This window comes from Convolutriloba macropyga, chromosome 13 (assembly GCF_964194025.1).
Source record: "Convolutriloba macropyga chromosome 13, txConMacr16.3, whole genome shotgun sequence".
Classification (NCBI taxonomy): domain Eukaryota; kingdom Metazoa; phylum Xenacoelomorpha; order Acoela; family Convolutidae; genus Convolutriloba; species Convolutriloba macropyga.
Window position 1 is genome coordinate 6,920,887 of NC_134480.1, and position 14,198 is coordinate 6,935,084.

The 14,198-nt window shown below is 37.8% G+C and overlaps 1 protein-coding gene across 1 annotated transcript; it reads right to left on the reverse strand.

Annotated features, from left to right (window-relative positions):
- Window positions 1–2,285: 2,285 nt before the first annotated feature.
- LOC142352109 (uncharacterized) lies at window positions 2,286–5,969 on the reverse strand. Its single transcript, XM_075404480.1, has 2 exons — window positions 3,810–5,969; window positions 2,286–3,728 (listed from the first exon to the last, which is right to left on the reverse strand). Exons 1-2 carry the CDS (start codon window positions 5,967–5,969, stop codon window positions 2,286–2,288), a joined length of 3,603 nt encoding a protein of 1,200 aa, XP_075260595.1.
- Window positions 5,970–14,198: the final 8,229 nt, after the last annotated feature.

Here is a 14,198-nt window from a genome sequence, read left to right on the forward strand (position 1 = left end):
AGTAGTTTTGGAATTTTTGTTCATCTTTAAAAAACATGAATTTCTTTCACTCACATTTTAAAAAAAATTTTGTTCAATTTGTTCCTAAATTTGTTCAATTTGTTCACAAATTTGTTCAATTTGTTGACAAATTTTCAATTTGTTCAATTTGTGTTCAGAACGTGAACATTTTCTAAATTCTATGTATAGTTCACGAATTGTTCATCAAGAAATTTGTTTTGGAGAAAATTTTCTCAGTCATCTAGCATGATTAGCTATTGAAAAGTAGTTATGGACAACAAATATCAATCACTCACTTCAAAAGAAGTCAACATTTTTTGTAATCCGTGAGCTGTTCAAAACTTAAGTTGTTTTCGAAATGTTTTTCATCATTAATAAAACCTAATGAAATTTCATTTTTCAAAAACTTTCATTCGTGTCAAGTTTGACAAGCTTTAAGGAATCCATGTAAATCATTTACGAGTTGTTCATCACTGAAATTTTGTTTGTGAAAACTCATGCACGTTACATGATAATATACATAAAACCTAATTACCGCGGTTAAAATGTGGAAAACCGTCACAAACTAAGTGTTATTACATACTTTTTTAAAATCTTTAAATCGTTGAACTTTACTGGTTACGCATACTGTAAATACAGTATCATACTAGAGTGATTGTATCATTTTTTACAAAATGTAATATAATATTCAAAATGTAATATAATATTACATTCTTTTTCAAAATGTAATATAATATCATAATTCATGGTGACTTTAAATCAAGTATTATTTTGCTAAGGATAACAAATATCCTTCGTTAGAATTAAAGTAGTCAACATTCAATCAAAACAACTTTCTGAAGCTGTTTTGGCAAAATTTGTCTCACCAAAAACTATAATGAAGATTGAAAGTAGTTATTAATATGGATATCTATAAGTAGGGCGACTTCAACCATTGATGACGATTAACAAAAGCAGTGACCTAATCGGTTTAAATTACCAGTGCAAGTTTCTTAATGTGTTACTGTAGTTGTTCAACCGACAAACTTGTTCATTGTATCAAATATTAAGTCAAATGTCCAGTAAAGTTTGACATTTGTAAAAATCATTTGCTTTATTGTATTGTTGACGTTCTTTAATTTAGTTCTAATGGCCAGCTTTGCTAGTGGTAATGCTGATAAAGTAAAAAGAATGACGCCCTTCAAAAATTTTAATTACAAAAATCCAGTTCACGCATGGACGATCAATAATCAACTACTAACAAAAGAACAAGAAACTCTTCGGTAATTACGATAATAAACTTGCGGTAAGAAAATTTTGCATTAAGAATGTCTCAACTTCTCTTCTCTGCATCCAATAAAAAGACGTATTTTAAAATGAAAGGAGAACAAGCACACGGTGTAGCAATTGTTTCGTTATTTAGAGTAATTGCACAAAAAGATAAAATCAAGACTTTTCTCTGTTTTTTAAACGTTGATTGAAGAAAGATGCCAAATGTGTGTGTTGCAATGCAATAAAATCATAGATGTGATGTGGTATTGGAATTTTATTCTTCCTAAAAGAGTGAACGGATAAAATTTTTGTCGCTTGACTGAAACTGAATCTTGTTAGATTTTCTTAAAACCAAAGATGTGATTAAAGAAATCATCTGTTTTTCTTCAGGCAATGAAGTAAACAAAACTTATTCACAAAAAAATCAAAATCTGATTGCAATGAAAATTTTCGGGAAATCGAAGGCTATCGTGATATTTTTTATGTTTTAAGTATATATGGTCAATTAGACTAGTAGTTGACTCATACATTAACTCTCATTTGTGGAGCGTACAAACGAATAGATGTTATCTTTTCTTTAGTTTGATCCGCTTTCAGAGACAACGACTGGTTTTCAAGAGTTTATTTTGCTGTATGTTATTCTATAAGCTTGTATGCTTGTTAAATAATAGCTTACAAAGGTGTGGTTTATACCCGCATTTACTATCAAAGTTAAGTGTGGCACGATGAAACTCATGTATGATAATGAATAAAAAGGTTTGGCATTGAAACTCATGAAAAATCAAAGTTAAAGATATGACTTTTACAGCGATTATGAATATGAACTCAATAAATTTGAACTAAATAACAAGGGGAAGGATTAGGGGGCTAAACGGTTACGGACAGTTTACACTCCGGCAAGCAACAACAAAACTTAGCAAATAAATTTATCAGAAAAGAACAAAATAATTGACGTCAGAAATTCAAATTTACTGCCTCAAAAGTTTCAGCTTAAGTGAGTTTTATGCATCAGTTTGACGTGATTGAAGGAGTATTCATTCACCCTCCGCGGCCAACGAAGAAGAAGAATCATTGTCAGTTTCAAACACCTTGCCCAATCTCACTGCGGGACGTTGCACCATGCCAGTACTGGTCTTGATGTCGAAGCTTCTTGCCACTCCATCTCTACTCACATGTGCTTTGACGATCCGACCAATGGGCCAAATTCCTCGGGGTGTAAAATCTTTGTAGAGCCAAACAACATCGTCTTCCTTGAGCTCAGCGTTGGCCTGCTGCCATTTTGTCCGTCTGTTAAGTTCCGGTACAAATTCTTTGAGAAGACGAGACCAATAGTGGTCCAAAAGGGTCTGTGACTCCTTGAAGTCCTTAATTGAAAACCGGGTTCTGTTGTTTGCCAGAGGTTTTAGGCAGAAGTGTCGTCTTCTCATCAGGAAATGATTCGGTGTTAATGGTTCCTCGTCAGTCAAAGTGCTCCCAACATGCGTCAGTGGGCGTGAATTAAGAATTCCTTCTGCCTCCGCTACGACTGTATGGAAGACTGAAAAGTTTAGTCGGCGGCTTCCGAAGACAACAAGTAGGCTTCGTTTAGCCGACTGGATAAGTCGTTCCCAAACCCCTCCGAAGTGCGGTGCCAGAGGTGGGTTGAACGTCCACTGGATGTTCTGTTGGGCCAGCTGGAGACGTATGTAATTGTTGTCTGGTTTGTAGTTTTCCTGAAAATTGAGTTTCATTGCCTGGTTAGCTCCAACAAAGTTTTTCCCGTTGTCCGAAACAATGACATCAGGGTATCCTCGTCTGGATACAAAACGTCGAATAGCCATTAGTAGACAGTCAGTAGAGAGGTCCTCATAAACTTCCAAGTGTACTGCTCGTGTGACCAAGCATGTAAACATGCAGACATAATTGAGTTCTGTCTGGGTTCTGGATTTTTCAATGTGAAAGGGACCGAACATGTCCATTCCAGTATTCACAAATGGGTAGAGTTTGGAGTGCTCCGGAAAGCGAAATTTTGGTAGAGGAGCCATCTTCGGTCTGACATTGTCTGCTCGCCAGCGTCTGCAGATGAAGCAGTACTTCCCTAAAGTTCTTAGAGCTCTGCGGATTCCAACTATCACGAGCGTTGCTTGGATATGTGCACGAACATGTTCAATTCCATGATGCCCGCAGTCGTGATGTGCTTTCTCAATAAGCAGTTTGGCAACTCTGCACTTGCTGTGGAGTGTCACCGGATGTTTGCTCTGAAAAGGCAATCCAGATTTTTGAATTCGTCCCTCAACCCTAAGTAGTCCGTCGCTATCCAGAAAGGGTGTATATGGTATTAATTTGTCCTTCTTGTCTAGGGGTAGTCCACTTTGAAGTCGAGAAACCGTGTCCTTAAAGTGTGTGGACTGAGATATCTTCAAGAGAAAGCTCCGAGCCTTGTTTTCGTCAGCCGCGAAGTCGTCCAAGTTGCAAGGTATGTCGCGTTTGATCAACCTCTTCAGTACGCGCACTGCTCGAAACACTGTTCTAATTGTGCCAAGGAATCTAGGTTAATTTGAAAATCTGTTTGGATCTACCAACGGTTTTTCACTGGTCTTGACATCAACTTGAGTGGCGTATGTTTGAGCTGTTTTGTCACCGGAGAATGTCCACTTGCTCTCAGGTTTGATCAAGAAAGAAGGTGATGTTATCCACAATTTTTGAAGATCGCATGGAGCTAGACCTCTGGTCCCATAATCAGCCGGGTTCATTTTTCCTGGTACGTGTCGGCAGTCGTCTTTGTTTGAGTTCTCAGCAATTTTGTTGAGCCTATTTGCGATGTACATCTTCTGTCGATCCTTTGATTTGATCCAGCTGAGTACTGCTGTGCTGTCGGTCCAAATTTTTTTGCTTTTCACATCTATTGTCTTCTCGGTCTCACAGAAGCCTGCTAGTTCTGCTCGCAGTGTAGCTGCTTCGAGCTCCAATTTGGGAATGCTCATCTGTTTGATTGGTGCCACCTTGGACTTGCTGATGACGTAGTGGGTAGCTATCAAGCCGTCAGCGGAGATTGTCCTCAGGTACACCACTGCTGACACTGCTGAAAGTGAAGCGTCTGTGAAGGTGTGCAACTCGTGAGTTCCATCGACGTTGGGAACTAGACATCTGGGGATTTGAATTGAAGGCATATTCTCGAAGTCTTCCATCCATTGCTGAATTTCGTCGTAATGTTCCTTTGATAGTAGCTGGTCCCAATTGTGTCCTTGTTTGACAATTTTTTGCAAGATGCATCTCAGTCGAATTGCAAAAGGCGAGATTATTCCAATGGGATCAAACAAAGAAGCAGCCATTGAGAGAAGCTTTCTCTGTGTGATATTCTCTCTTTCATAGCTCAGTTTGGGTTTCGCAAAAAGAAGTTGATCGGATCCAGGGTTCCATGTTTGACCAAGTATCCTTTGTAACTTTAGAACTCCAATTCTGTCTTCCTCTGGAATCTTTTCCAGCACAGCAGGGTTATTGCTGAGAAACTTGGTGAGGTTGAATCCCCCTGTTTTGAGAACATGTTTCAGCTCAGTCGCTGTATTTGCTGCCTCTTCCTCTGTTGAGAATGTTTGAATGAAGTCATCCATGTAGAATTGTTTTGTGATTGAGTCAAAGATTTTTGGGTGTTCTTGTCTGTTATCGTTGGCGCACTTTTGCAGAACAAAAATTGCGCAGGCAGGAGAACATGTTGCTCCAAAAATGAGTCGTTGGTATTTGGATGTCCTCTCTTGATCATTGTCGCTCCACAAAAAACGGAGAGCATCTTGGTCTTCTTCTCTGATTCCAACTTGCATGAACATAGCCTCTATGTCTGCCGTTACTGCAACCTTGTACTGGCGAAACCGTAGAAGAAGTCCATGTAGATTGCACAAAAGGTCCGGTCCCGTCAGCAGTGCATCGTTCAAAGAAACCCCTTTGTATTTTGAGGCTGCATTTGTCACTCGTCTTATCTTGTCTGGTTTTTGCTTGTTGATGACGGGACGATGCGGTAGGTACCAAATGTTCTTTGCATCCTGGTTCGTAACAGCTGCTATGTATCCCTTATCCATATCATCAAAGATAGTGGTCATATATCTATGTTTCAGTTGGTTGTCTCTCTCTAATCGCTTCTGCAGGGCGTGCCACTGAACCCTTGCCATAAAGTAGTTGTTGGGTAGTGTGACGTTTTCTCGCCAAGGGAGTCCAATCTCATATCTTTCCCCGTTGTGATGTGTGGTCTCTTCCAAAGTCTTTATTGCCTTCTGGTCTTCTTCATTGTGTCCCTTCGTAGAACCCTGACTAAAGTTGACACCTTCAAAGGTCCAAAAAAGATGTAGAAGATTTTTGTCCGGGTCGTCACTACCTCGCTTGAGATGGTTGAAAAGAGTGATGTTGTGGTTGCTGCTTCCTTTATGGTTTGGTTGAAAGTACTCTTGTGGCACAGGGCCTGTCAAAGTCCATCCTATTAGTGTGTTGACTCCGTAGGGTGTTCCTGGTTTGCCGGTAGTGAATTGTCTTGGAACAGTAGCCAGAAAAGCATCTGCCCCTATGAGTATTCCAATTTTGTTGTCACGAATTTGTGGGAAGTTGATTTCTGCAAAATGACCATGGTCTCTACAAAGTCTATTCAACATTTGTGCGGGGACAATTGGCATCTGGAACTGCTCAATGGAGGTTGCGTACACAGGAAGACTTGTCACCGGTTTTGAGCTGTGAATTGAACCAATTCCAATCATGACATCAGCTGTTGTCACTGTGTGCTCCCCATGTAGCGAAGCTAGAGGAAGTTCTATATCTTTGGGGACTCTAATCCGAAGAGCATCAGCAATGTTTTGTGTGATCTGTGTATTATCACTTCAACTGTCCAAAAGTGCATAGGTCTCTATGTTGAAGTCTTTGTAGAAGAGCGTGACTGGTATTGCCTGTAGTTGAATAAAAGCTCTGACCCATGTGGGTTCCCGATTTCTGCTACAAGTGTGGTTTTGCACCCGTGGAAGTTTTGATGAATCATCATTCAGTTCGTTGCTAGTCACTGATTGAAAGTGAGTGTTACTTCTGTCATTAGTTTGCTGGGGATTCATGTGCTGCTGATTGGCAGTTTGATGCGAGTTGTTGTTTTCATAGCTTGGATTACGAGGGTTGAAACTGTTTTGATTGTATCCCCTTCTGTTGTTGGTATTTGGCGTGTTACTGGTTGTTGACGAAAGCTGAGACGTTGTATGGTTGAAGTTTCTACCGTAGTTTGACTGCACCGGGTTGTTCCTGGATTGAAATCCCCCTTTACTCGCTGCTTGGAAATCACTTCTCTGAAAAGTCCTGAAGTCGTCTCGATGGAGAGTTGAATGATGAAACCCATTGTATCTGTCTACAAGACATCGATTCTTTGATTTGCAAAATCCACCCTCATGTCTCTTTAAGCAATTGACACACAAGTTGTGATGCCTCACCAATTGCTGACGGTCAGCTACAGACTTGCTCAGGTATTCTTTGCAGCAACCAAGGTTGTGATCCCCAGAGCATAGTTGACAATTTGAGCTGGCTTGAAGAACTATGTTGGAGTGTTTCTGGCCTTGGGAAGGCCGTTCAACCCGGTCTGTTCTTTGTGGTCTTTGTGGAGAGACATCCTCGCAAGCCTCTGCATATGTGCTTATCCAATCTGCAAAGTCAGCCAGATTTGGCTGCTCTATTCTCATGCTCCTTACATGTTGCTTCCAGCGAATCGTCATTGGTGTTGTCAACTTCTCCTTGGCAACTTTAACTACCGCAGAAGCCTTCAGGTCCGATTCAAAATGGTGAAGTCGAAAGGTCTGTACCAAACGTCTGAGGAAGGACGCAAAACTTACAAAGCTGCTGGGATCATCCATTCTGGTCCTAGGCCATTGTTCAAGTTGTGTGAGGTACGCACTCACAACATGCTGCGGCTTTCCAAACTTTCTGATAAGTTCCTGAAGGGCCTCCTCATAGAAGTCTCCGTTGTAAGAGTATCCACAGATGAAGTCTTTTGCTTTGTGAGTTACCGAGTTTTGCAAGTATGTCATTTTCTGAACAGTTGAAAGAGCTGGGTTGTCGTGAATGGTTGACTTGAAAAAGCTGTACCATTGATGCTACACCAAAGGATCGCCTGAGAAATGTTCAAGACTAATCTTTGGTAGACTGAACGCATTCATCATCACTTGATGGTTGGATCATTCAGAACTGTGGGGTCGTTGTTGGAACTGTTGCTCAGAAAACTGTTGTGGCATGAAATTGAAGTGACGGTTGGTCTCTCCGTTGGGAGCGTTCATCATTTTGTTTGTCTCTGGGAATGAGTGATCCATTTGACTACCGAGCAATTGACGTGACTGCTGCTGATCCCGCGGATAGTGATTGTCTGCAAAAGTTTGAGTGAAATTGTCAGGCATTGCTTGATGTTGAAATCCGGTTGCTGTACCGGAATTCCAGTACACAGTGTCTGATGGTTGATCGCTAGAAATATTGAGGGTAGCAAAACCTTGATTTGGAACATTCACATCAACAATCGGGCAACTCTGAACCTGTTTCGCACCTTCACTGAAGCTGCGATGCTCCTGTATCGCACTGTTTTTTTTTGTTTCTGTTGCTGAGCATTGTATTTTTCTACACTTGTTCTTTCTTTTTGAAGATCACGATGACTGTTTTTGAACGGTACACCATCATGGTCATCAGAACTGAACACTTCATCCCAGCTCTCAGCGTTTTCACCTGCATTTTGCATTGGCGTTTTACGTCTCATTCCGCTTGGTTGTTTACGTCTGCTTCCTGAAACAACCACCTTGCTGCGTATTTTATTGGGCTCTTCCGAGGAGGTGTCGGAAGAGATGAACTTTTGATGGTTTGACCCATGAAGCAATCTGACTTTTTGTTTGGTTCACAGCCATTTGCAATTTCTCCGTGCAGACTCTGCAGCAACAGTGTCAAACTCTTCTTGTGTCAACTGCTGTTCTATGAGTTCGTTATACATGCGATCAAGCTCCGTTTTTTGCTGTCGAAGTTCGTCAACGAGCTCTTGGAGGTCTGTTGCTGCTTCTGTTTGTTGCATTTGTTCGTCGAGTAGGTCTTGTGCTGCTTCCCACTCAATGACTTTGAACTTCAAGAGTTGCATGAGTTGAGCCTTGGAGGTTGACTTTGTTTTGGTTTTGCTTGACATGGTTCTGGCTTTTCTCATTGGTTAATGGTTACTTTGTTTATGGTTGCACGATGACATTCACAAAAAAAATTATTGCACTATGAGTGTTATGAGTCACTGCACTTTTAGTTAGCACTTAAAATTTTGTTTGAACGCTTTTTAATTGTTTTTTTTGTATCTAAAAATAACTTGAATGCTATTTATACTGCTGTTGTGGACAGCTATTAATGTTTTGGTTGTCTTATGTTTTACCAAATCTTGCTTGAATGCTGTTTTTTTTTATTAAATTATATTATGCACGCTTTGCGCTGTGGGGAGGGTTTTGTCTGATCACGGTCGCAAAGAAACACCCTAACCTGGGGAGGATACTGTTTTACCTTTTAGAAAATTTTGTGCCTAGAAACAAAAACTTTTGCACTTGCGTGTCAGCAGGTGCAAAACTGTATATCAGAATCAGCTAGAGTTTCTGTTTGAATGTAAGAAGGGCTTAATCAAACCCTGAAATTTTAAATGCTCTTTCGCTAGACTTAGGGTCAGAGAGTTTTAGCTGAACTAGAACGTGCTATAATCTAAGAAAGACCAGGCTTTGCTACCTATGTATATGTTCGACTATCCCCGTCGTCAGCCTATGCGTTGGTTCAAAAGAGAACCCACAGCCTCACCCGCTCAGGCCCCAGTCAATCTTATTAGCAAATGTGGGACCTCTAGCCGCATGGACTAGAGAACTGCATTGAGCGGATTGCATCATAATGTTCGGAGTGCAATGAATGATGCAGCGGGAAGGTCATCGAACTGTAACTTACTTAGAAAGCCTGACAGCCTAGAAATTTGGAGTGCCAAAATATCAGATGGAAAAAATCTATAGCACGTTTAATTCAGCTAGGTGGTGGGATTTTTTAAAGTTTTATTGGAAAACTACAAGTCAGAAATTTTAAGATGTCTCTGTATTGTGAGTCGATGGTTCGGTTTTAAAACCGAGGATGCGCCAAAATTTGTTATCTTTTCTTTAGTCTGATCCGCTTTCAGAGACAACGACTGGTTTTCAAGAGTTTATTTTGCTGTATGTTATTCTATAAGCTTGTATGCTTGTTAAATAATAGCTTACAAAGGTGTGGTTTATACCCGCATTTACTATCAAAGTTAAGTGTGGCACGATGAAACTCATGTATGATAATGAATAAAAAGGTTTGGCATTGAAAGTCATGAAAAATCAAAGTTAAAGATATGACTTTTACAGCGATTATGAATATGAACTCAACAAATTTGAACTAAATAACAAGGGGAAGGATTGGGGGGCTAAACGGTTACGGACCGTTTACAAGTGTTAGTTTTGCATATGAAAATTCAGCCGTTGAGACCGAATTTGTTTTAAGCAACTGACTGCCTAACTACCTTACGCACTGATTTGAGTGATTGAGTGAGCGAGTGAATGAGAATGAGAGCGTGCTTGTGTGAGCGAGTGAGTGAGTGAGTGAGTTATAAAGTTATTGAGTGCGTAAGTGAGCGAGTTATTGAGTGATTGGGTGAATGAGTGATTGAATGAGTCATTAAGTGTGTAAGTGAGCGAGTTATTGAGTGAGTAGGTGAATGAGTTAGTGAATGAGTGTTTGGGTGAATTGGTGAAAGAAACAGGAAGTGAATGAGTGTATAAATTTGTGTGTGTGTGTGTCTGCGTGCGTGTATGTGCGTGCGTGTGTGTGTGTGTGTGTGTGTGTGTGTGTGTGTGTGTGGCACGTTACTGTTTGTGTGATCGAATGGGTCAAATGATAGGTGCAGCAGATGTCAGTACTGTCACAACGGATCAGTAGTTTTTTCGAATCAGTATCTCCAGCAGCGAGTAATTTACAAGCATAATGTGTTGACCATTTTGCCAACTGGTCTGGGGCTCTTGATATTATAATCTTTTCAAACCCCATTCTCTTGAATTTATTTGCTACGCAAAGATACGTCCATATCGACTTCAACGAACATTTTAAGTGCAAAATCTTTACTAAAAAATTTCAAGCTTATCTTAAATGCAAAAATTACACTTTGCTATTTTTATTAACCTATATCAAGCTTTTTTTAATGTAGGAATTTATTATTGAGTGTTATTTTCAAGAGCTCAAGACCAGTTGGCAAAATGGTCAACACAGTATGCTTCTAACAATTTTTGTAAACCTGGGCATCATGTTTCGTACCAGCAGTTTTTAGTAATCATCTTCAAGGAAAAACGTTTAAATTTTGGGAAACACATTTAAAGTCACTATTTGGGTCTTTTCATAAGTCTAGGTTTGGACTACGGTTAGAATTTGCCCTCCATTACAAGAGGCAGTTGATAATTGACAAATTGACTGAATACTGTCCTCGCTAATGCCACATTAACATCTCCTAAAACAAAAATTTTTATTTTTGACTCAACTGTAATACCAGTAAACAATTTTTTATTATTATTGTTCCGACCCCCACTTTAGTGGGGAGGGAGGAACTATATACTCAACTGGGTTTTTTTTTGTTCAGTCAATTTTGGCCGATCGGTATATTCATCGTAGAGAATTGTCAGTGGTATCATTAAAAAGCCCGTCCAGCGTAGAATACGGAATTAAAAAGGTTTTTTCGATTTTCTTTTTTTACAGGGAGTTATCGAGGTTTAAAGTTTTGTGAACATTCGACTGTTTTTGTTCACATTTTCAGTAATTTTTGCTAAAACTTGGCACAATTTCGCTAATGTAATTTAAAATAAGTTAAAATTTTTAACGACAAGTGTTGTTGTCACCGTTAGAGATAGAAGAGCTTGCTCAATTGTTTGATTGAAATTTTTTTGGCTAAAATTTTTGATAAAAATTTCAGAATTCAAATTTTTTAAATCAAAAATGGCACAAAATATGCTTTTTTGGTCCACTTTTTGGTCCACTTGGAACCAAAAAGGTTTATTCGATTTTCGTTTTTTACAGGGAGTTATCGAGGTTTAAAGTTTTGTGAACATTCGACTGTTTTTGTTCACATTTTCAGTAATTTTTGCTAAAACTTGGCACAATTTCGCTAATATAATTTAAAATAAGTTAAAATTTTTAACGACAAGTGTTGTTGTCACCGTTAGAGATGGAAGAGCTTGCTCAGTTGTTTGATTGAAGTTTTTTGGCTAAAATTTTTGATAAAAATTTCGGAATTCAAACTTTTTTAATCAAAAATGGCACAAAATTTGCTTTTTTGGTCCACTTTGTTAAAGTTTGTCAGACTTAGTGGCGTAGAAACCTTAACACAGACTCCCTAATCTCAAAATGAGCACTAGTTGCAATTAGGCGCCGCATGAAAGTCTTCTGGAATTAAAACTTTGACGTTTTTTTGCAGATTTAACTCGATAATTATACAAAATGCATCGTTGTTTTTTTTAATCTTTCAAGAATTCCACTCAACAATTGGTCTAATTCGCAAACACTTGGAACACTTGGTCGGTTTTCTGGGCGCGCGACTAAATCAGGGAGAGGTTCGATAATATCATGGATACTTAGAATCAGAGATTTTTTGGTTGGTATTTTGATGCTGCCTTTCTTCAAAATATTTTGCTATTGTTTTATTAATGTTAATTACTGACAATATTTTTATTCAGGGCTCCGTTAATGACAGCTCCAATTTACTAAAATTTGAGGCTGAATGTAGATACAGTCTGTTTACAGAGAACCAAAGGGTTTTTTTTGGCTTTGAGGAAGAGTTTTATTAAAATTTAACTGAAGTCTTGTCTTCTGCCTTCAGTTGTTAATCTTTTGGCAGTCCAATTTTTAAGTTTAACCAATCAAAGCTCTAAATTTCATCCTTAGGAGTTGCACGGGAACCTTCTATATACATTCCGTTGTTACCTAATGTCTCTTATGTTATTGAATGTATTTGTTTTAAGGAAATTTCTGTGATTTTTTGAACAATTTTTTATATTATTTTAGTCAACATTCTGCTTATTCTCAGTAAGTACAGGCCAACCGTTCCTCCTTGTAGAATACAAATTAATTTGTGGCCGACTGTTTTAACATAAGGTTTTCTTGCTTTTGGTACTACGAGTTTTCAAACAAAATTTTCTGATTTTTGCGCATAATTGCCCATTTTGCTGTTGTTTTTGTTTCTTTTGTAAATTGTCACCTCATTTGACAATCTAATTGAAAAAAGCTTTACAACATTTGACACTGAACATATTTTTTGTTTTCTTAACATATGGTTTGAAGTCTGTGACACCGTTCTCTTGCAGAAATTGGTATAGTTTTTTATTTTTGCCCTTATCCCTTTTTGTTCTGGTTTGCGTTTTTTTTTCGTATTTTTCAATGTTGTATCATTTTCAATAATTAGCCTCATTATTTAGATCTTCAATTTGAGGCTGAATGTAGATACAGTTTGTTTTCAGAGAACCAAAGCGTTTTTATGGCTTTGATGAAGAGTTTTATTAAAATTTAACTGAATTCTTGTCTTTTGCCTTCAGTTGTTATTTTTTGGCAGTCCGATTTTTAAGTTTAACCACTCAAAAATCTAAATTTCTTCCTTATGAGGTGCCAGTGAACCTTTTATATAGATTCGGTTGTTACCTAATGTCTCTTATGTTATTGAATGTATTTCTTTTAAGGAAATTTCTGTGATTTTTTTAAACAATTTTTCATATTATTTTAGTCAACATTTTGCTTATTCTCAGTAAGTACAGGTCAACCGTTCCTCCTTGTAGAAAACAAATTAATTTGAGTTTTTTGTTTTTGCCCTTGTCCCTTTTTGTTCTGGTTTGCGTTTTTTTTCTTCTTTTAAAATGTTGTGTCGTTTTCGTAAATTAGCCTCATTATTTAGATCTTCAATTTGAGGCTGAATGTAGATACAGTTTGTTTTCAGAGAACCAAAGCGTTTTTATGGCTTTGATGAAGAGTTTTATTAAAATTTAACTGAATTCTTGTCTTTTGCCTTCAGTTGTTATTCTTTTGGCAGTCCGATTTTTAAGTTTAACCACACAAAGATCTAAATTTTTTCCTCATGAGGTGCAAGTGAACCTTTTATATAGATTCAGTTGACACCTAATTTCTCTTATGTTATTGAATGTATTTGATTTAAGGAAATTTCTGTGATTTTTTGAACCATTTTCTATATTATTTTAGTCAACATTTTGCTTATTCTCAGTAAATACAGGTCAACCATTGCTCCATGGAGAATACAAATTATTTTTCTGGCCGATTGTTTTAACATAAGGTTTTCTTGCTTTTGGTACTACGAGTTCTCAAACAAAACTTTCTGATTTTTGTGCATAATTGCCCATTTTGCTGTTTTTTTTGTTTCTTTTAAAAATTGTCACCTTTTTTCACAATCTATTTGAAAAAAGCTTTACAACATTTGAAACTAAGATATTTTTTGTTTTTTTTATTATATGGTTTGAAGGGCTGCGACACCGTTCTCTTGCAGAAATTGGTATAGTTTTTTATTTTTGCCCTTATCTCTTCTTGTTCTGGTTTGCGTTTTTTATCGTATTTTACAATGTTGTATCATTTTCAAACATTAGCCTCGTTATTTAGATCTTCAATTTTAGGCTGAATGCAGATACAGTTTGTTATCAGAGAACCAAAGGTTTTTTATGGCTTTGAGGAAGAGTTTTATTAAAATTTAACTGAATTTTTGTCTTTTGCCATCAGTTGTTATTCTTTTGGCAGTCCAATTTTTTAGTTTCACCAACCGAAGATCCAAATTTCTTCCTTAGAAGGTGCAAATGAACCTTTTATATACATTCGGTTGTTACCTAATGTCTCTTATGTTATTGAATGTATTTGTTTTAAGGAAATTTCTGTGATTTTTTTAAACAATTTTTCATATTATTTCAGTCAACCGT